This window comes from Neopsephotus bourkii, unplaced genomic scaffold (assembly GCF_033783945.1).
Source record: "Neopsephotus bourkii isolate Nb327-2 ecotype Australia unplaced genomic scaffold, CSIRO-AGI_Nbou_v1 NB_1542, whole genome shotgun sequence".
Classification (NCBI taxonomy): domain Eukaryota; kingdom Metazoa; phylum Chordata; class Aves; order Psittaciformes; family Psittacidae; genus Neopsephotus; species Neopsephotus bourkii.
In genome coordinates, this window is record NW_026902018.1 from 7,127,952 (window position 1) to 7,151,502 (window position 23,551).

At 40.3% G+C, this 23,551-nt stretch overlaps 1 protein-coding gene across 3 annotated transcripts in view; it reads left to right on the forward strand.

Moving 5' to 3' along the window:
* Positions 1-18,879, forward strand: part of ZDHHC8 (zinc finger DHHC-type palmitoyltransferase 8) — a 117,501-nt gene extending 98,622 nt beyond the window's left edge. For all 3 annotated transcript variants that reach the window (XM_061370851.1, XM_061370852.1, XM_061370853.1), the window contains exons 5-11: positions 421-523; positions 3,718-3,809; positions 5,493-5,625; positions 6,482-6,599; positions 7,299-7,408; positions 10,377-11,413; positions 14,057-18,879. In XM_061370851.1, the coding sequence (XP_061226835.1) occupies positions 421-523; positions 3,718-3,809; positions 5,493-5,625; positions 6,482-6,599; positions 7,299-7,408; positions 10,377-11,413; positions 14,057-14,228 (1,765 nt within the window). In that variant the 3' untranslated portion in view covers positions 14,229-18,879. The remainder of the gene's footprint in view (positions 1-420; positions 524-3,717; positions 3,810-5,492; positions 5,626-6,481; positions 6,600-7,298; positions 7,409-10,376; positions 11,414-14,056) is intronic.
* Positions 18,880-23,551: the final 4,672 nt, after the last annotated feature.

Consider the following 23,551-nt stretch of genomic DNA (forward strand, 5'->3'; position numbering starts at 1 on the left):
AAGAATGTGCTGCCTCCCTGAATTTTACTTCCAATGGGTGTGAGTCTAAACTGCTGGGTACTGTTAACTCTATTTAAAAGTTACCGTATTTTAAAAAGAGAGTTTGCCCTCGAAGCAGCCCCCCTGCATGTTAGTGTAATACATGACCCGCTGGCTCTTAGGAGTGCTGCATCTGTTGATACATTAGTGCAGAATGGTCTTTATAAGATGGTTAGAGTCAAAATCAATGAGTTCACATTATTTTTAGCCATGTCAACTACAAGGACCCAGGCTAGGAGCATTTAAATTCTGTTAAATAATTAAAGGTGAGGGACACCCTCCCTATTTCCAAGATACTTTTTTGCTCCTTTTCCTCTCCCTCTCCTTCATAGCCTCTTTTTTCCCTTCACTTACCTCAGTTTCTTTAACTCCTGCATACAGAATGGCTGTCATGTGTGTGGCTGGGTTATTCTTTATTCCAGTCATTGGTCTCACTGGCTTCCATATTGTTCTAGTGGCGCGAGGGCGCACAACAAATGAACAGGTAAGAAGCAGTCTTTCTCTGTGTTGGTGGCTAAGATGTTGAGTTGAGAGGGAAAGTCAGCAAGTCAGCTTAGGTAAAGCAAAAAATGATCCAAATCTCAGCAGTAACACTTTTACTGGAGCTTTCACGAAGATCAAGGAAGATTGCCTAGTTTTCTCAGTTTTTTTTCTTGAATGCACTACAAGCAAAGATTTTCCCCTTCTAACCACAGATGATCATTGCAGGCTTATTTACCATTTAAAATCTGCTCATGGCCTTGAAATAGATTTTATGTGGAGTATCATCAACCCCAGAAGTTCAAACTTTATGAGTCAGACTGAAGAAACCATAAGTTTCAATGAAAGAAAGAAAGGGAAAGATTAAATCATGCTTTTGCCCTGTCTCCTGATATTTTGAACTCCCCCAGCTAACCCACACTGCACATATTAAGGTCTGAACTAGCTCTTTGTCTCACTCTCTTTGTCTGTCTCTTGTTCTCATGCATATGTACACACACATGGAGTGGCTATTGGTTTTAACTTGTTTTGCTTCTCCAAACCAAGTGCCAACATGATATCTTGTGCCAAAAAGCCTGTAAAACTGTTCCACTGCAATTACTCAAATGTATATAACCCACAGCTCCTGTGTGAGGGATCCAGACCAGTATGCCTGTGCATATCAATAGCATGATACGGGTGATAGCAATCTGGGCATGGGATCGCTGGCCCTGCAGTTCGTAAGGGGTAGCTCAGTTAGAAAGCTTGACACTGGGTCACACAAAGTGCCAGTCAGCAGCATACAGCATTTTCAGCTTTCTTCCCAATGTTAATTGTGTGCATTCCAGGGCTTTGCCCTGTCTTAGCTCCACTCAAAGTGCCCCTCACACACCTGGATTTTTTCACTACGTTTCTCACATCACACTTCTTTTTCAGTTTTTGTTTTTCAAATGCATTTCTACTGCTCTTGCACCTGTGGGTGCTCTGAAGCTCATGCTGAGCAGTCTGCTTTTGGCTGTGCTGCAGGCTGATGGCTCCATGCTTACGTCTTATGTGGCTTCTCTGCAGACTGTAAGAGTTGAAGACATCTGTCTGAGGCCAGGACTTCAGGAACTGGGATAAGATGGTCTCCTCTCCCACAAGGGATAATACAAACTTCTATGCAGAATAGTGTGGGAGGTTTACATACGCAAAAAAGCTGAAGTCATCCTGAATTGTTGCCTAATGTGGCCTCTGAACAAAGCAGGCTTACCATAGCTGTAAATCTTCTAATGCTTTTTCTGTCCTCCTTGGAATCAACTGCTCTTAATTGTAAAACTGATTTTGGCGAAGAATAAGGTTTGATAGTGCTAACAATAGTACATGCTACAATAGTAGTTTATGCTACAATAGTAGCATGAAACCCAGGGCATTTTGGTCTCATAGCCCAAATCATGGTCTGTTTTAAGCTTGTCTTTGTGCAATAATGAAAACTGTTCATGAAAGTTTTAGACTGAAGAGAAAGAAAAGATTTAAATTGAGAAAAAGGTAAAATTTTAACTTGCTGTGTTTGTGACTGCATTAAGAAGGTTGAGAATTTTGTGTTTAACTTGATTGAATTAACTACTGGAAAATGCATCCTAGCTTGTTTTGATTTCCTGAGCTACCAAACCACTTAAGATTAATTCATTTTCCTATGCCATTCTGCAGATTAAATATAATCTAGTTTTAGTTTCTGTTCAGTCGTGTGTACTGCCTATCTGTAACATTATCTGCTCTCAGGTTTCCAGTTACAGTATGTTTAGCTACACTCTTTCCTTTTTTCCCAGTAACTTTTATAGGCAGTGGTACAGACCTTTTTTGGTATTTTATTGTAAATTTTTGGTATTTGTTCATTCTGGAGTCCATTGGGTTTGAGCATTCATAGTAGGCAAACTGTGATTGAGGAGTGCACAGAGGCTGATTTCAGATGTTTGTGAGCTTTACAAATGCCTCTGAAATTCTTTTATGGACTCAAAATAACCCATAACCCAACATCTGCTCATATCCTGGTATTTTTAGTTTTTGAATAGAGTAAATAAATATCCTTCCTTCTTAGACTGCTTTCTATCAGTGCATTTCAAGCTACTCTAGAAACCAAATTGATATAATTAGTACTGTAATCTGAGTTAGAGAAATTTTATTTTCATATTGTGTTTGAGAAAATGGGCACAGAGATAGGGAGAGCTTTGCCAGCATCTGGCACAAATCAGCTTAAGCACAGGATTAAATGCACATGTGCCAAATGTCCCAGGCCCATGGCTTAGTCATGAGGTTAGTCTTCCAGCCTTCGTAACTTCCAACATTTCTCTCTTGGCCTTTTATAGAGTTTTATGTTATATCAAAGAGACCAGCATAATATATTGCAAAATCATTTAATCGTTGTTATTTTATGTGCAAGTAATTAAAGTATTTCTGGTACTCTGTAAACTTGTTGCTAGATCAAAACTATGAGATTATTAAAATGCATTACTTGCAAACAGCAACAGTAATGCTTTTAATGGCAACCACTATTAATCTCTCTGGCTTTATTGGTATTTATCCCCATATGGTTACTTTCAAGTATCTGCCTGTAGAGAGTACAAACCCTTTATAAAGCTTATGAAGCTTTGAATGGATCCCGCCAGTCTAATGAGGCTTGGCTTTTATTAAACTAGCTCATTTCCAAGCAAACATCCTAATCACCAGGGAGTTCCTGGCACCCTCCTGCATAAGGCAGGGGTTCGTACTATTTGCTGCTAGCGATGGGATGCTGACAGAAAGGAAACATTGCTTTCATCCAACATTATAAATGTTGAATTAACATTCCTGTTTGTTTGGAGGGGACTTGCCAAGGCAGAGGAGTGGAAAAGACGTCAATGGAAGGGACCAAAGCAGGAAGTTTGGCTGACAGCAGGCACAAATCTAATTACAGGGGCAGCGTGGACAGGTGAACCTTGCCACTTCGAAACTCAGTCACATTAAGCACACTGCCCTGTTGGGAAGGGATCTTTAGTTGGTGTGCTTCCTAGCTAGAAGCAGCTGATGAAGATGGTGTGTTAGAGGAGGAGAGAGGAAGTGCAGCATTCAAAGAATGTTTGGGATCTGTTTGGGAAGGACAGTAGGGTCAGAGTAAGGCATACTTCTTCTTGGCTTTCTGAGGGTTGGATGACAATTTTTATGTAACCAGAGGTTTGAATACTCTCCTGAATATGTTTGCAGGTGACAGGTAAATTTCGTGGAGGAGTGAATCCCTTTACCCGGGGATGCTGTGGAAATGTGGAACATGTTCTCTGCAGCCCCTTGGCTCCCAGGTAAGAGAAATGCTTCAGCTGGGAGTGAGGGAGATGGAGTAGTTGTTGGGACAGAGGAAGAAAATGTGCTTGGTTGGGCTCACAAGGACCACTGATGAAATATCAGGGAAGTAAAGCAAAACATTCTTGAAGGCAGAGCTCTGTGATAGCTGTTCCACTGTTGCATTGCTCAAACCTGTCCAAGCAGTTGCTTTCTTCATGTTATTCATAACCCTCATCCCAGAAATGTTTATTTGTAATGAGCATCTCAAATTGTATCAAAAGGCTATAACCTTGATTTCACTAACTTACCTAGTGGATTTCAGTAACAAGGTAAGTTTTCATATGTTACCTGATTCCCAACATGACTTTTGCACTGTACAGTCATCATCCAGGTATTCTAATCTGCTGGAGAAAAGGCAAGAATCTAAAATCAGCCTTTCTCCTGAAGACTTAAATCTAATTTAAGGCTGCTGTGGTTTTCAATCTCACTGGCACTTTCATTATCATAAAACAGATTTTCAATGAAGTCTGTGTCATGGAACTTGGGATTTATTTATGGCTTTCTATTTTGGGGGAAATGGATTTATCATTTCACATTCTAAAACCAGGATTTTAATGCAGTAGATCAGATGGAGTATAAATATCCTAGGTGCAGGAGATGTCCAGCATGTAGACATGTTAATAGTCATACTACAAGAAGACTTATTTGAACCTCTTCAGGGTGTTGAGCGATTCCAGATCCTGGCACTATTATTTGCCTCCATTTTTTTCCTCTTCCCTTTGCTGTGCAACAAATAAGTCCTAAAAGACTGTTATGTGTGTTACAGTGAAGACACTGGAATGGCTGCTTCTCAAAATTACTGAAACGTGAAAATCAGGTCAAGATACTTTAAGAGAGCTAGATATTAGAAGCTGGGAGACACTCCTGTTAAGAGGGGTGTGAGTACTATCATCATCATGGCTATTGTCAGACTTTCAGCAAGCAGAATGTTTGTGTTTTGTGAAAACCAGTTCAAATTGTCCTGTGTATTGAAAATCACTGAGCCATCACTACTAGAATGTCCCGTTCACTAGATAAAACAGAGAAATCTTTTGTGTGTATTGATATTTATGCATTGTACAGCCACTGCCCATTTGCACTTAACAGAATTCTAGTCAACTAGAAAGAAATCAGATATCTAAAGTCAGCCATTGCCATTTAAATTTGTTGCTTCCTATAGACCTGTCTGTTTCTTTTACATCCCTTTATTTGAAAACACTAAACATGCTACATACACAAGTGACCATGTGGTAAGCTAAAACTGACTGCACATCATATTCGCAATGTTAACTCCCCATGTGCTGGGTCTTACTGCCGCACCCATTGTTTTCCACCACAGGGAAGCTGTTTCATGTTAACTAGGTAAGATATAGTACATCACTTCCACTGGTGGTAGGCCTCTCTTTCTCTTCATGTGAATTGCACTCATGTCCATCACAGTCGCAGAAATTGCTTGGGATTTTCAATGCATCCTCTCTTTTTGATCGTTAAGCTCTTGTTATTGCTTTTTAATTATTACATCCAGTGAAATGGAGTCTGCTTACCTAGATTCTGACTCATTCTTAAATCATACCCTGAAAGCAGGAAGATTTTTTTTTGTTTCTATGCCTTGTTCGTAGGTTATTGTTTATTGTAATGCTGACTGTTGAAAAATTAATCAGGTACATAGTTGAGCCCAAGAAAAAGCAAGTTGTGAGTGTGAAGCCTCCTTTCCTCAGACCTGACTTATCTGAGCGTCAGATCACAGTGAAGATCAGTGACAACGGGATCCAAGCCAACCTCAACCGGAGCAAGGTAAGGCAGCCTTCAAGCACTGCTTTTGAAGAGCATGGATTGAGCATTATGAAGCCTGAGAAAGAGTGTGTAATAGAAAATCTCTGAGATGATGCTTTTTGTTTGTTTGTTTTAGAAAATAATAGAGGTTGAGTCCTTGTTGTATACTTCTTCCTGTGATTCAGTAACAGATTCAGTAACAGCAGCTCTTAATCCAGCTGTTTTTGCAGCTTTGCAATAGAATACCTCTGGGCATCTTCTGGATCTGGCTGTTCTTTGCAACATCTACTTTCTGTCCCATGAGTTGCCACCTCTTGGTGTCCAAATTAATTTCAATGAATCTACTACTTTGTGGGAAGCCTTGTACCATCAGGTCAGCTGTTGTACTGCAAAGGTTTTGAGCTTCCAGACTGTAGGAAGTCTTGTGGTCCAGTGAAAGAAATATTGTCTCAGAAGCTGAGTTCTCTTTTTCAGTTTCTCCTGTTATGAAATAGAGAGAAGGAATTGTTTAGTCACATAAAGAGCAGTGGTTTCAGAAGAAGACACCTTGAAAGATTTTGTGGACAGTTATTTGTTACACTCTGCCTGGAAAGTTGCTGAAAAATACTAGAAAACACCATTGCCTTCTACCACATATTAGCTAGCGTGATGATAATGTTATTTAGCATGCCAAGTATACTAAGATAGTGCATTTAAAATTATACTGGCTTGTTATGACAATGCTAATTTTGCAGATGACAGTCGTCTGCAATGGATGCAAAATCATGTTTGTCATTGTAGAATAGGTAATTCTTGTTCTGAAGTACATCCAGCACTCTGACATGTGCTGTTATTTAACCAAGTTGTGAGTAATGATTGACTCTTTGGTCATTTTCAGTCCAAAATTAGCCTGGAAGGTCTGGAGGATAAAAGTATAGATGTGCAACCACCTCTCCCACCCAAAGGAGATCCAAGCAAGTACTCTGAGCTGAAAGGGCAGCTGGGGACCAGTGAAGGTATAGTTACATGATCAGTGTTTTATTTTCAATAATATACCCTCTTTAAAAGACTTCTGGTATTCTTTCAAAACAGTGAGGGATCTGGGTAAAGGGTTTTTTTCCATTTATAGGAGTTCAGAGCAGTAAAGGGAGAGAAAAGTAGCTTGAAGTGGTTCATTCAAGCCTAGCTTGGATATTTCACATCAGTTTTGCAGAGTTTTTAAACCCTTTTAACCACCTTTTAAAATTTTTGATCAATTTTAAAATTAAAATTTTTATTTTGACCTAAGGAATCAGAAATATTAGCATGAAATGCTTAGGTATTGCAAACTGAATTATTTATTTTACGGAAATGTGAAATTAAAGCTTTATTAGTATTGACAAAACCTATAATTTTTTTCTCAGACAAAATTAGCTGATATTTCAAATCTGGTATTTCAAGTTATGGCAAAATTACTATTCACCAAAATATGTCACCCCACTTAATATATTATACCTTGTTTCTTCGCTCCAGATTGTTGATCTGGCAGCAAGGTATGGCTATTTCCACAAGGACCCCATTGATTTTAGTGAAATTCTGCACAAAAATACTGCCAGTTTTATTCTTTCCAGAACAGATCTGTTTGCAGCAGACCATGGATAACAGGGAATTAGGGATGATAGCTTTCTGTACACACATTTCAATAGAAAGTCCCCTTTTCTTTTCCTCTTTTACAGAAGGCAGCCTTTCACCCAAACTTATCAGCCCTCCTACGCCTGCCATGTACAAGTACAGACCAGCTTTCACCAACAATCCCAAAGTGCACTACCATGCTACGGCTGAGCAGGTGAGTGAGCCTGGGAGAGTCTGATCCCACCTAACACCGGGCAGCATGGAGCTGAGGATAAATTCATTGCAGGGCTCTAGTGAATGTCAGAGTGTGAAGGTAAATAACAACACTTGGCATTGTTGTGCAATGGTGTATATTTGCACTGTGCTCCCTAGGAAAACATGTCTGCTTTTGCACCTTTCCTCTGTTGAGCTTGACATGTCAGTCCTGCTGACAGGCATGCACTGCTGCTTTACTAGTGTCTCGGCCTGATCCTGAGATGCTGAGAAGTGTCATTTTCCATTGGCTTCTCCAGACATAGGTGCCAACTCACATTCACTTCAGAGGGAGCTGGGCATGCTTAGCGCTTTTCTGGATGAGAGCTTTTAGCCAACAGGCAACATGCTCAGTGATTCCTTAAGATGTCAGCTTGCAAAACAGAAACAACTTTTAAAGCATCCCAAGAGATGTTTTAGTTAGAATTAATGGAAGATTACTCATGTTTGACCTTCCTGAGCACCTTCTGACAACATTTAGGTTATACGGAAAAAAAAAAAACCCAAAACTTCCTAACACTTGGCATCATTTCCTCCTATCAAGAAAATAGAGGTCCAGACAATTAGAGAGACTTGCCCTGGAATTCTGTTTTCGTTTTTGCTTAGGAGTTTTGAAACAGTTTACAACTGTTTCCTTTGGAAGCAGTGTGCAAAACTAAGTCCATTGCTGATAAACTCGTTTTTCTCGCTTATTTCTCATGGATTTATTACAAATATTCCTTGGCCCCTAGGGCCTGAGAACAGCAGTTTGAAAATCACTGGTCTAACTGTATGCTTGTAATACGTATCCATCTTCACACACCAGTGGAGATGATACCCTTAAAACACACATACCACACACAATGCAGTATTCTTACAGTTATTTTCACCAGGAGCTTCAATGTCACCCCTGCAATAACAGGACGGGGGTAACATAACAGAAAGGAAAACATGGTAGAGGTATATAATTGACTGTAGCAATATTTGAAATAAGACAGCATGTTCCTTAGATGGTGAAGAAAACTTTTTCAATGTCTTTTTTGGTTTGAAAAGAAAGATGGAGAGAGATGATGGAATTCCAGCTATCACCAAGTTTGTTTTAGTCATACTGCAGTAATTGTAGATCTTATCCTCTGGGTTTGTACACTTAATGAAGAAAAGATTGGCTTATGAAAGGGAAAGTGTGAAGAGTGTGTTCACTGTATCCAAAAAGTTTAATATTGTATCATCCTCACTTTATTACATAAAAAATGGCTTGACATCCAGTTCAAAATACTCTATTTACAGGCATCATCCAGCACTTTTGAGCTGTATAGGCCACAGTGGTTTTGGTCATGATGTCAAAAGTTGGAGAACCATGGAAGGCAAGCTTGTCCTATTCATTCAGTACACGGCCACAGATACAGAGTATAGGTGCAGGATAGGTTCTCATTAGGCCAGGAGACTGGGTAGTGCTATGAAATGATAACAGGGTACAGCATCTTCACTCTGAGAGTTCCTGTTTCAATCCTAACCTAAAAAGGTGTTGTTACTATAGGCTGACTGGGGTGCATACAATCAGCTTTGTGGACTGTTCAATTTTGTAGTAGTCACAACTTTTAGTAGTCAAGTGGGAATATTACAAGAAGGAGTTCACTTGGCAAGCAGATAGGATGGCATGTATTTGTCTGCCAAGCCACATCTCAATATAAGGTATAGAGGGAAAGAGACTAGCTGGTGTGAGGAATATCATGTTGTCTCTTCTGTATCAGTTCTTCAGCCTGTGAATATAATTCTGCTTTTGAGCAGTGAAAGCTGTTAGGAAAGAGGGATCAGGGCATGAGGATAAGTAGCACAGATAAACTTACAAGCTACATCATTGCTCTTTCCTCCTCCTTACAGGCTGTCACTCGGTCTCCTTTTTCCAGAGAAGGACAAATTTAGCACCGCACTCTAGAAGACAGGGAGCTGTTTTGCATATTTCCCTATCTTCTAGTTCAAAGAAAAAAAAAAGAAGAAAAATTCAGAATAAAACAGATTTTTTTTTATTTTTTCCTTTAAAAGAAATTAGATAGAGAACAAATTGCATTGACTGCATCTCTGACTAAATATGACTGATAGCAATTCTTCATTTTTCAGAGCTAATTTAGCCCATTTATTGTGCATTATGTCAAACTTTTCCTTAAAAATAAGGGCAAATATTACTCACTTTAGCAGAGAATGGCATTTCAGATGAGCAGAGCTGTAAGCAATCTTTCATAGAGTAAAATGAAGTAAAGTCCTATCTGGTTTCAATGCACATAAATAAATTATGGCCTATGTTTTCTTCTCTGAAGTGGCTACTCTCCCCTACACAGGCAATTAAAAAGAGAAAATTACTTCATTTTGTTGTTTAAACGGTGGGAAGGAGCCTCTCTGCTTTAATTAAGCTTAGGTGCTTAATTTTGAAGACCTATTACCAGGAATTCAGAATTATTGAATATTCATAGCTCTGAGTAAAGTGGACAAGATGGATGAGAGTGTGCTGGTCCCCAGTGTGTTGAAATGAAGCCTAAAGTATTTCTGACTCAGCATGCAAAGCCAGACATCCTGCAACTCAAGAGCTATTTGTAGAAAAGTTGGAAGTGCTTTTTCCAAGGGCAGTATTATCATATTACAGTCTGATTTACCTTGACTGAGACTTGAGTCTCGGCTTAGAAAGTCTCTCATTCTGTATTTTCAGTGTCCTTTATTGACATATCTATTCCTGTCAATATTATTTAACACTTATTATTAATAATTCCTCCTTGCTTCTAAGATGCTCATCCATATGCTGAACAGGAGTTAGGAGATTCCTTGTAATGAGCCTGTGTTGTAGCTGGGCTGAAAGTCTGAGGGAAGACCTCCAGCTCTTTTCTTCCCATCCACTCACTATGGAGAGCAAACCTGTACTTATCATTGGCTTCTGTTTCTCATATTTACCTCTGTTTTAGATCACCATGCAGGAGGGACACAGTCAAGGGGCTTTGATAGAAGAGGATGGCAGGAGCCTTGATTACCAGTCCGAACCCAGCTTGGACATCCCCAGCTACCGGAAGAGTTCCCTCCACAAGACCTATCAGTCTTCCCCACTCCAGATAGATTCCTTTGCCATCAATTCACGATCCCTGAGCCTGAAATCTGCTGGCAGGAGAGGGACAGACAAAGTGCCCCTTCATCCAATAAAGTCTGAAGGGACGGCTTCCACTCCTTACAAAAGCATCTTTTCTCCCAATTCCCTATCAAACAGAAATGGGAGTCTTTCATATGACAGCTTGCTAAACCCCATGTCACCCTCGGGAAGGAAGTGCATTGCCCATTCTGCTGTCAGCTCTGCTGGGTACCACTCCCCCTATTTATCAGCCAAAATGTGCCATCTAAGGGGAAGTGAGCTCCAACGCCAACCACCGCAGAGCTTCAGCCCAGTGCTGGGGGGTCCAGCTCCACATCAGCGAGACCCCTCCCCAGTCCGCTATGATAACCTTTCCAAAACCATTATGGCATCCATCCAGGAGAGGAAAGAGATGGAAGAGAGGGAGAAGCTCCTCCACTCGCACCCTGATTCAGTGTTTGCAGACTCAGGTGTCTATGACACCCCTAGCTCTTACAGCCTTCAGCAAGTCAGCACACTCTCTGAAGACCCACGCAGCATGGCAATGAGATATGGATCTAGAGACAATCTGATGGCTGCTACCAGTTTTAGCACAAGGAACCCTATACTGCAGTCCTCAGTGTCTTCACTCTCAAGTGCAATGACAAGAGCACCAAGGACTTCCACAACCTCTCTGCAAGCTGATTTAGCCAATAATAATGTCCAGTCCCATCAAGCACTACAGGGCAGGGTGAGCAATGGCTCCTACAAGTCTCCAGGCCACCAGGTCCCATCGTCCCCCACAGGGATGCCTAGGTCACCCTCTTATGGAGGCCCGAAGGCTGTCTCATTTGTAAACACTGTGGAAATTACAGAGGTGCAATCAGTGGGAGCACAAAGGTATGTACTGCTGTAGGTGCTGCTTAGCAATGAGAATCTGTTTGCATGCAAGTGGAGAGCCCTTCACTGAAGGCACAACACAGATTACATTTGCTGCAGGCCAGCAAGGGTGGGAGGATTGTGGGTGTGCTTTAATTCTGTAACACCCTCCTGACAACCTCTTGATGACAAAACATTTGCACGTTTGCTGTTACTTGAACTGCAGGTGGTCAGTTAAGATGTAAAAATCACAGTGATTTAGTGCCTTAGCTGAACTGGATAATTATTTGCAAGATGTGAGGCAGATTATCCCTTCCATTATGCACAAAGGGGTGGAGCTGTTCTAGTTTGCAGTTCAAAGGGAGACTGGACTCAGCCATTGCTTGGACACAGAGGCAAAGTTGGGATCACAGCATGTGCAAGCATACCCTGCACATGCAAGGGTATGCCCTGTGCAAGGAGGTATCCGAGCAAGATCCTCAGCTGCAACTTCTGTATGCACTTACCTTTCTGCATGCGCTTTTTTCTTTCTGCTGGAGACTGTAGGGCTTGGAAAGTCTGAAAAGAGCTACATCATCCAAAGGATGCAGTATTTCAGCAAGCTGGGGGCCTGGATGGTTCATTAGAAATACCTAGCTTTTCTTTGCATCTGGCACTGACTGCACTATGCTGTCCTCTGGTTAAGGTCCCAGGTTTCTCACTCCAGTATTATCCAACATTTTAGGGAAAGTTACTGAAATGTGGGAGATCCATTATTGTTGTTCTCCTGAAGGTTAATGCCAGTAAGTTTTTCCTCAGTGTTTTCAAGTGAACTGTAGTTGTTAAGATGATTTTTCTGCTGGTGGAAGATCTACCTTTCAGGAGGTAGACAGCCATTTTTTCCTCTATATATGTATTAAAGAAACAAGTCTATTTCAGTGAAAGAAGAACTGTGGACTTTATTTTGCCTCTCTACCCTCTGTTTGAGACCTGGATGTTTCAGCTGCTACTGTAGGAAAGACGCTTATATAAAAAGCTAGTTGCCTTTGCTTAGTCTCTGAAAGTCATAACCAGTCTTGGTTATGCTGTCAGCTTGCTGGTCCTACTGCTTTTACATTGTGCTTGTTTAAAATGTAGAAGCAGTGGAACTGACATGGTTTTTACTGAAGTTCTTAAAGTAAAGTACCTAGACAAATAAATAGCTTAATAAAAGCACTGTGTGCTTTGTAAACCTCGCAGGTTTTCTCTGTCGGTATCACTACAAATGACTTTCCTTTCTCCCTTTTCCCCTAACACACTCCCCAGCTTCTTTCTGACTTGTTTCAGGTGGCAGACTATTCTTCTGGACAATTTCAGCACTGAATTAGAGCTTTTATAATACCTCAGTGAGGCAAATATAGAATTTGGTCCCTGCATATCTCAGCTGTTTGGGGATACAGCAGCAATTTATGAAACCACACAATATTGTTTTATGTATTTATGTATGTGTGTTTTTCTGGCTCAAATAACCATGACTCCATTCTCAAGTGCAAGCACAGCTTAAACATGTAGCAAAAGCTGGTGTGAGCTGATGGTCTGCTGCTCCAGCCCCAGGATACAGCTGTCAGACCAGGTTGCCACATAAAAAGTGCTATTAGTTTTGGAACGATTCTGAACCTATCAAGAGCTGTGTAAAAGTCCAGGGTCATTTGTTTTGTTTTGCAGACACATGTAAAGAGAGAATTTGCTTTTGAATATAGTTAATCCATCAAACCCTCTGGCCTCCAGAAAGAGTTGGGTGGTCTGAAATAGCTCAGGCTGCCTCAATTTGCAGGCAGACAGAAAGTGTTCCCTTCTGGAAGGATCTGCAGCCCCTGGTCACTGCTGCTGGCATGAGCCAGTCGTAAACTTCAAACTGAGGCAAACCCAAGCAGACATCCACTGTGCAGGAGTAAGATGTGAGAACACAGCAACCCCCAGTTTTGCTGGCACTTCCAGAACGCACATGAGTTCTTTGGTAGGCTTTTATCTAATTACTTTGTGCTGTTTACATCTTGGGGATGAGACACATTACGTTTTAGTGTGTACTGGCCTAGATTTAAAACATCTTTTGAGGAAAGCCTGTTGTCCATGCTCCCTGGCAATAGATCTTAAAAAAGGAAGTTATTTTAAAGAGTCTATCCAGAATACAGTCTTTAATTACAGGCATCTTAAAGTGCTTCCTGACTTGATTCACTTTGTGCCTTCTGTCATTAAGTAGTTTTAACGCTTCACCTCTCTTACGTCTTTCAGAGATGGGCAACAATTTTGCTTAGCTGTATACTTAACTGGGAAGTGTTTTTTTCTGAGTATTTTATTTGTGATTGTAAGAAATAATTTGGTTTAAGGTCAACAGTGGTGACAGTTAAACCCTCCTGCATCCCACAGATACTTACACTGTTGGTTTGGTTGAACAAAGCGTTTTAGCAAGTAATTAAATTTACATTACTGGGGTCTCATCTACTTAACCTAATGGCCAGATGAATTCTCTCATTTCAGTGGCTTTTCATCAAGTGTCTTGGCTTCAACCAGGTTGCTCCCATGCTTGAATGTTTTGTGACACTGGGACTCGGGGTGCCAGGGAAAATTGTTTATCCTGGATGAAGTCATTCTGCTGTCACACTTTGGTCACTAACACTGTATTTTTCCATATGTCTTTTGATGCAGGGATGAAATGCAGTTGAAGACACCTCACAATAAAATTAATGGACAGCCAAAAGGAATATCCAGGTTGGGCTCAACATCAAGTTCCCAGGGGACACCTGTCAGCCCCGCTAGACACTCAAATGTTAAGAAGGTGTCTGGAGTTGGTGGAACAACCTATGAAATTTCAGTGTAAAATAAAATTACTTAAAGAGCCATCCACTCAGCCAGCCATGAAGCTAAGAGCACTGTGAAGACTCAAACAACAACAAAGAAGGAGCAGCAGCAGCCGGCCACTCTCCTTTTCTTGTTTTGGGTTTATTCTGTTTCCATCTTTCTCTTTTGGCCAAAAAACCAGCTGCAGCCTTATTCTTGAGGGAATAAAATTGTACAGTCCATCAGACTCTTCCTAAACCGACAGGCAGGAGCTGGCTATGACCTAACACAACAACCACAGAGCAGATTTATTTCATGCAAGAGAGCGCTAAAGCCATTGTGCGTGTGTCTGTCCAATAAACCTGTTGTGTACCAGTTGTGCTGTGAAAAAGTACGGTCAGTCCAGGATCATTCAGTTTTCCCCATGCCCCTTCCCAGTTCTTCTGACCAGCAAAGGAGTCAGAGGCCCAACTGCTATTTTCCTAAAGCAGGCTTCCTGTGCTGGGCAGTCTGCATGTGCGAGAACTGTGTCCCGCAGGCGTTGCAGGTTTGGTTCCTTCTCCTGGGAAGGTGCAAGGCAAGGGCACGTGGGCCACAAACACCATATTGTCTTTAAAAGCCTTCCTGGTCCCAGCTGCGAGCAGGAGAAAGGATAGCAACAGCTTCTCACTGTCTGCCGTTCGCCTCCCTGTGTGTGAAACTGTGTGTACGCGTACGCGTGTTTGTCTCTCGTGGAAAAGGACTGCAACACCAGTAGGGATCTTCCACTCTGACCTCTGCTCCCTCTGGTTTTTAAAGGCTTCTCTGACTCGGAAACAAAACCAAGTAGATAGGAAATACTTGGATGGGAACATACTTCAAATGTCAGCTGCTTTTCCTGCACCCTTCTTATTACCTATTGGATTTAGGCAATAACATGGTTTACTGCCTTGCCCTGGTGCCATCTGTGTAATCCTGCCGCAAGGTTATCATGGTCTGTTGAATTTACAGTGTGTGTAACTGAGCCAAGCGTACATCTAAAGGATATAAATTTTCCGTCTGCCTAATTACTAGCACATTCCCTCTGGTCTTCAGTACTGTTAGACAAAGGATTTTCCATTTGGGCTTTCCCCTTGGGAAACAACTTTTAAAAATAATACCAATCAAATCTGTTTAACATTTTGAGGTTTCCTTTTCCTGTCTCCAGAAAACTACATTTACTTTGTTGGATTTAAAGACAACGTTACTGTAAAAAAACAAGGGGTGCATTACTTTTATCACAAATATGAGGACTCTGACAAAGCTAATTTTGGGACAAATTGTTGGGTTTTTTTTTCTTTTCTCCTTTTCCTTCCCATTCAGTTACCACCTCAGAAGTCAAAAGTGCTGAGATCTGGACCAATGCTAACTAGCCAGATCATATGTGCAATTATTAACATCCTGAACAACTTGCCAAAGTCACTAAAAATCATTATTTATCCAGTCAGCATATGAAACCTCGACCTCCCACCTGGTTCTCCTGGTGAATAGTTTGGATTAGAGAGCTAAATACAGCATTTTTCAGGATATTTGTTTCAAGGAGTTGAATGCTTTTCAGTCCTTGACTATAATGGAGAGGTCTCCAGATATTTGGTAGCAATTCAGAATGTGTTGATAACAACTTACTTGTTTTCATGTATGTTGAGATTAATTATTCCAGAAGGCAAATATTGGTCTCGCTTTTGCCTGGTTAAAATTTATCTTTTGATTTGATACATCTTGTCATCTGCTGCAATATATGCTTATTATGCCCCTTGTATATCACATCATTTTTGAAAAGGAAGGTTGAAGATAGCATAGGAAAGTTAATCATCTCTCTGTGTAATGCTCTGTGTTGCCTGAAGGGAGAAACCTGGAAAACAATGCAACTGCAACAGGCCAAAGTTATGAGAAAGTGAACTAGAAATCAGTGTGCATTTTATTGCCTTGGTGATATTTTAAATGCCTACTGTAGAGACATTGCAGAGCAGAGAAGCAATGGTCTTTCTATGCAGATTTGCTCACTGGCATGTAGAATATTGTCTTTAGCTGGAGGCACCACGGTACCAGAAAGATGCTGGCAAACTAGATGAGGTACAGATTGAGCAATTTGTATTGAAAGACTGGACGAGCTGGCTGATGAGAAGATTTAAAGGGCTAGAAACATGTCACTGGCTAAGCAGTGAAGTGGAAACTGATTATCATATGTACAAATACATTATTTAAAAGATGTAAAACCAAAGGTAAATCAAACGGTTGTCACTGGTAACCAGTGGTCTACATTTAGAAGGGGGCAGAAAAGACAGAGGGGAAGGGGCAGTGAAATAGTCTTCCAAGGCAGAGTATTGGAGACTAACAGTTTATGACAGTCAAATTGTGTTTGGACAAGTCATTAAAGGAATTTCTGAAAGGTGAGCCTGCAGGAGCAAGGGGCTAGACCAGATGGCCATACAGATTTCTTCCATCTCTAACTGTTATTAATCTGCAACTCTACCCTAATGTTAACTCCTCAGGAAGATGCAATACTTCCTTAAGGACTGGAATTCACTCTGGTGCGTAGAGTATCACAAGACTTACTTATTTTTGAAGTATCATGTATGCCATATGTAAGCCCTGAAAAAGAGGGGATATGTGACACACCGAATTTGGGCAAGGGAGCTAGACAAGGGCACATTTTATCATGTATCTTTGAATATGTACATGAAATTCATGCAAACAAGGCTGAAAATTTGCACCAATATTTGAGATTTGCATCCCAGTGATGCTCCACTTTGATCATTCTTTCTCCTGCATTTGTAAACAGAAAAACAAAGCTACTGAGGAACTTGAAGGGCCAAAGAGCCTTTGAAGTTAACTACATTAGTTCATGAGAGAATTTCTCAGTAAGACTAAACACAGTATTGTGTGTATAAAGCACTAATATCCAGGGTTATTTTGACATAGTTCACAAAGGGTAGGGGAGGAACGAGTGCACTCTGTCATTACAGGTTCAGTTGTAAGGATTGTTTATTTTATGGGTAGTTTTGCCCACAGTTGAGAGACATTCAACTTGTTCATAGGTTTACAATGGTACCAAAGTATTCTTTTTTTTTTCCTTTTGAGGTTTGCATATAGTTCAGTGCACATAGCCTGGAGTAAGTTATTCAGATCTTCTGAAAGAATAATCCAAGCAGAACTGTTAACAGGAGATTGCATGCATCAAATCCAGTCTCATTTCCATCAAAGGCACTGAACCTGCAGCTATTTTCTCATAAATGTGTGTGTTTCCATAGTTCCTGTTGGTGGACTGGGGACCTATTTATTAAAGCTAAGTTTGGAGCAGAATCCAGACCATGTTATAGTATAGTTCTTCAAGTAGTTTACAGTTTAGCAGCAAGGTGGTTCTGCCCAGACAGTCTCAGTTTTTACAGACACTGCAAGCCAAATCTTCAGCTGGTGTAAATTGGTGTGGCTCCATCAAAGCTCATATAAGTGATGCTAATTTACAGTAGGTGGGGATCAGCCATGAAAATCCAGCACAAGTTACCGCATCTTGTAAAGTAGCTTCTTTAATTTTTGTCATGTTTATTTCATGTTTCAGAAGTCTTAAATCTTTTTGATGTGTTTTTATTTTTAGCTGTGGACTGTATTACTTATTTAAAAAAACAGCAATAGTTTTTGTTTAGTTTATGCATCCGTTTTCATTGCATATTGCATTTTATTAGCCATTCGTTCCCTGTTCATACACTCCCATTTAGCCTCCAGGTTTTCATTGTAGTACAATCTGCCTTGAAAAGTTGGATCTCTGTATCTTTAATTGTATAATATATTGAGTATTCTGAAGTTAAATGTACCTTATTACATGGGTGGGAGAGAGAGGAAATATTTTTACTTGAAGCCTTAATATTTTCTTTTTTTACTACTTTGTTTGTTGACCTCATAGGAAAGTCTGAATAGCAAAGACTTTGAAACTCTGGGCCAAATACTGCACTGATATACAACCAGCATTTGGCCTCCTATGTCAAAACTGGATGCAGACATAACATGAAGTGAACAAGGGAAAAAGCCTCAGGGTAGTGTATTTTCCTGAAGAGCATAAATACAGTCTCAAAATGTGTCTGTAAGCAAGTACATCAAAGAAGTCTTCAAGTCTTGAACTTTTAAGAAAGGTGATAGCAGGAACTGCCCTAATATCTTACATTTGCATTTTCTTTTTTAATTAGGCAAAACAAGTGTAATTACTGAGTTTGGTTAAAATCAGCTCTAAGGGTTGCACAGAGCTATGTGTGAGTAGCCATGTGCAGCAGATGAAATGTGTTGTGTTGCTGTTCTAAAACCGCTAACCAAGCATAATGTTATGTCAACTCAGCCTAAGATAATCACCTCACGGGTGTTATAATGGACGTTGCTCAGATGATGCCTGTTCTCCTATAAGCCTAATGTGGAAATTGCAATGTGGTTTTCTTTGGACTATATGTGTGGTCCAGACTAGAGATATAGAGAGATATATATATTCAATATTTTTTTGTGTGTGGGAAAGATGGGGTCAAGGTTGCTGTCTCTGACAGTCTGGAAGGTTAATGTCAAACCGTTCTTATGGTCTGTATTTCACCTGTTCTGCCTCCTTGAATTGTTGGAATGTATCTGTGCAGGCTTTGTGGAGCTCTGTCTGTAACCTTTTTTGTGGCTCTCGTAATACATATATATTTTTTAAACCTTTGAGTCACTTCAGTATTTTCAAGTGTCTGGTTTACCCTGGGGAGTTACGCCTCAGATGCATTCGTCTGCTGAGATGGTTCATGGAGCCCATAAACCTTTTTCACTTCCACTTGTGCAAAACGTGAACTGAAACAGTAGAACTGGAAATTCCAGTTCCAGTGCAAAATCTTCATGTGACAAAGTTTTAAAATATGTGATTGCAGGTTAAGTCTCATTTTCAGGGTGCTTATGGTAGAGTAGGAAATAAGCTGCATCTGTTAAAGAGTGTCATGCTTGTGAGGCCACAGTAAGTCGTCCATGAAACAACACTAAATGAAGTTTTCTATGCCATTTTTTTATTAAATCTTTGGGGTTAAAAGGGATCCTGTGGTCTAGCACAATTGTGAATCATGGCTATAGAGTTACTGTGTAAAAAATGTTATCTTGGTATTTATTGAAATGTTCTACCCAGGATAGGGGTAGATTTATACACCCCAAAGATGTCAATTTTTCATCTGCATTCATCTGTCTGTTTCTATCCTTTGAAAATAAGTCCGTCTGATCTGTAAGACTGGCTTGTAACACAGCTGCCAAGCCCTCCTAACAGCAGCTGCTGCAGGGTTTCTGATGCCATAATTTGCATACATAGGCTAATTACAACAACCAAGGATCCATTCAAGCATGTTCATTATAAATGCAAGTCATATTTGTGTGCTGCCGTATCTTCACGTGGCAGAGATTACCCTATATATAAAATGCCCAAAACCCTGGTAATCACCAGGCTCCACTGATGTTGCCTACATCAAACAGAATTACGTAAACTCATGATCTGTATTAATAATACATTTTATTTAAAGACATCTTTGCTTTCCTCTCTCTAAGTAATGGATAAATTATCCAAGTTCATATTCAGTTCTCCATTATTGTTACTTTTTATTCTGCAGGACAAGTTTCAGTTCACATTTTGGAACATAATAAGGAGAGACAAAGGAAACTATACAGGTGAATATATCTTTTAAAAGAGGAACAGTTATATAATAAATAGATTAGAATTACTGTCAAAATAGGTTTTGTTCATCTTGTCACAATAACTTGAATTTTAAAGTAAGGATTATTTCCCAGCTGATATCTCTGTAACCCTGAAACATTATAAAAATGTCTTGGTTAGACATTTCAAATTACTGAAGAAATATGATCTACTTTTTCAGATTAAAAACAGTCCTAGAGAAGTGATGGCACATTTTACTGTGCCTTATATATGTGTGTATATATATGTATATATAATGCGTATATGTATATAATGTATACATAACTGTGTACATACATTCAAGTAAAACTAGTTACAGGTGTCCTTATCTGATGTATTTTAAATGGAACTGATCTGTGTTGGTAGAAGAAAAAAAACAGAGGTTGTATCAGCAGCGAAATACAAAACAAAAAATACTTACTAAACATAAGCAAATAAAATAGACTGGACACAGTGTTTCTGCCAGTGCTTATGTTCCAGGCCATGGAAGACTGGTGGGTACACCCACCATTTTAAGGGATATTGAGAGAGAAGGGAAAGCAGTGATGGAAACTTGGAGAAGGTAGAGAATATATAAGAACATGAGGGGTGCCTGAGAGCACCCCAGTGCTCAGGCCTATGAAGAAGAGATGTGGGAGGAGGAGATGGGCTGTCTTTCAGGGGAAGGTGTCTGGTTTTGGTTTTGGTTTTGTTTTCCTGCCAACAGGGATGCAATGCTCGTGACTAGCTACATATGGAACAGGGACTTTTGCAAAGCTTCAGACAGTGGATCTTACCTAGAAAGAAAACAGTGGCTTCTGTGGAAATGACTTTCATCTCCTGACTGTAAGGAAGATTATTCATGTTTCCTTTGCCTTACAAATTATTTCATGCTGTGTTGTCATCCTGTTCACCTTTTACACACGCATCCCTTGTGTGGATTTTTCAGACAGTAATTTTGCCATTTATTTGCAAGGAATAGAAAGCACTATCATAGCCTATCCATATTGAATTAGATCTAGAATATACCTAGCCTGAGATCGACAGCATACAAGGCTAATCTGAGCATTGTGGGCAATGCTGATATTTACCAATATTTCTAGACTGTGTTAACATACTCTGTCTATGCACTCCTCATTAACCAACATAATTTCTGCTTTCATGGGCATAAGGTAGTTATATCAGACAATATGACAGAAGTGCATAAAATAACTTAAGCTGCAGATTCTGCCGGTTCATGAGCTTTTCTAGGAGTTCAGTTGCATTTTAGCGTAGTAGAGGTACCACAGGTAAGTCTTGTATTTTAAAAAGTATCCCCTTTCTGAAATAAAACACTTTTACCAATACAAGTAATTAAAAACCCTTATTTTCAGCAGACTTTGTGAAATATCTGTCATGTAAAAAACCATGAGGGCCATACACTACCCCCTAAAGTTTATTTAACACCTTCAGACTCCCAGCCTCCACGTGGGGCTTGTACTATCCATCGCTTCTTCAATATGGGATAAAACCAGGATTTTCAAGCATGTATTTGAGCGTTGTCTGTGTGCGCACCCTTCCTCCCATTGAACTCATATTGGTAACTGAAAGAAATGATGGGGAGGCTATGTCTGTTGAGCTGGAGATAAGGCAGTGCCTGGAACACTTTAAGGGAAAAAAAATAGTCCTTCGTACAAATTAAGAATTGATGGTGGTGTTTTGCAACCAAAGCATGCCCATGAGTTTGAGTTCAATGTCATTACATACAGTCAGCAATGAGGATTCAATTTAGGCCTTTCAACACCAATATCACAAGCCTTGAATATTTGAAATGAGCACCTAAAATGAGAATCCTATTTTCAGCATGGCACAATAATATATTAAGCTCATGAATTCCATGCCTAGCTCACACTGAAATCGTAGCTCCCCTGCAGTCAATGTTAGTTTTTGCTTTAATATTAATGGCGCTTCATCACACTTGACATGCCATTTTGAGTGGCACCCACAGGCATTAGCTCACTGCTATAGTTAGTGATGTTAGGACTTCTTCAAGCTTCTACCTTGGAGCAAATCAAATACTTTTATCTCTTTCCTACAACAGGGGACAAATGGGAAAGTGGAATTTAATAAACATCCACTTTTGGGGCCAACTCTGTTTTTAATGGTGCTTCTGTCCCTACTACAGAGAATTTATCTAAGTAGTTTTCATGTAGGCGTTTCTGAGTGGCAGGCAGCAAGGGGGAATTCGGGTTAGTTCTAGCTGCAACATGGTGCTCTTCTGCCTTCTGGCTTGTCCTTCCATGTGGTATGCAGGTAAGTGGCTGCTGGGCAATGGTTGCTTCCTGCATTCACTGCTTCAATGGATATGAAGTGGACAGCTCCTGTATGTGCCTGTGTTAGAAAGCACACCTCCCTGCCATGAGTAATACAAGTTTAAAGCCTCTTTCAGTGATGTAGGTGCAGAGCACATTGGGATCTTTGGATCAAAGAAGACTGTGGAAGCTCATAAAATGGCATTATAATCTGGTTGTAGTCCTGGCACAGGTGATTAAGCAGAACACAGCTTTACTGTCAGCTTTTTCTCTTGTACAGTCATTTGAACAGATGGTGAAAGGGGTTTTGTTGGGGTTTTTTATAAATACAAACCAATGCAGTTGCTACTTAGGAAAACCTCACCTTGTAGAAACTGCAATGTCTGAGTAAACTCAGTGAGTAACAGCACGATCCTATTTTTGCAGCCTGGATATTGTGAATCCAGCTGGCCTTGGGATCAGCCCTTATTGTTTCAATGACAGATATCAAAAATAACAGACTTAAAACCAGAGAATTAAGTAGTTATAAATAGGTGGTGTTTGGTTATGACTAATTTTTCAGACACAGTGTAACATAATGCAGACAAACTGCTCTATTGTTGGCCACCATCTTCTAAATCACAAATGCATGTGCTTTGCACTGCTATCTTGTTGGCAGTTTCCCAGTGTTAAGCTATGATTCACAATAAGAGATGTACCAGTAAGATGTTCAGCTGGAAACATGGTCTGCACTTAAAGCACAGGGCTTCAGGCATTCTAGCACCAGTTCTTGGCTCCACTACAAATTACTGCTGACTCATACGTCTTTCCATACCTCTTCATGCCATGTCAGATGGGGATACAACTTCCTGACCTCACAAACGGGTTGTGTTTTTGAGTGGCTCAAACCTTATCATTCTGTGATCAGCTGTGTAGCTGGAGCCAAGCAGATGCATTCCATAGGTGTCCGGGAGCAACAGGGCAGATTTGGGGCATATTTAACCTCAAATGAAAGCATCATTCCAGGTCATGTTCTTGGGGAGGAAGGTTTTGGATGTTTGTGTGATGGGTGCTGCTGACAGTAGTCTTGGTCTTTCACACCGGCTTTGGAAAGCTGTTGCAGTAAATATATGAAAGGCATTTATGCCTTGATCCTTCCCTTGACCTCCTGCATATTTCCTTATAATCCAAACCCTCTGCATAACACCCACACAGCACAGCCCTCATTCCAGGAGACCATATGCTTCATTGCCTTGAGCAATTCCCCTCTTCCCTGACTGCTTATTGGAATAGTTGTACATATATGTAATAATAACTAAAATTACTGTGCAGAAATACAGTAAATAGTTGTAGGTTGGGATTGACCTCAGAAAGAGGGGGCACTGCAATATGCTTCTGTAGCACAGAACACAG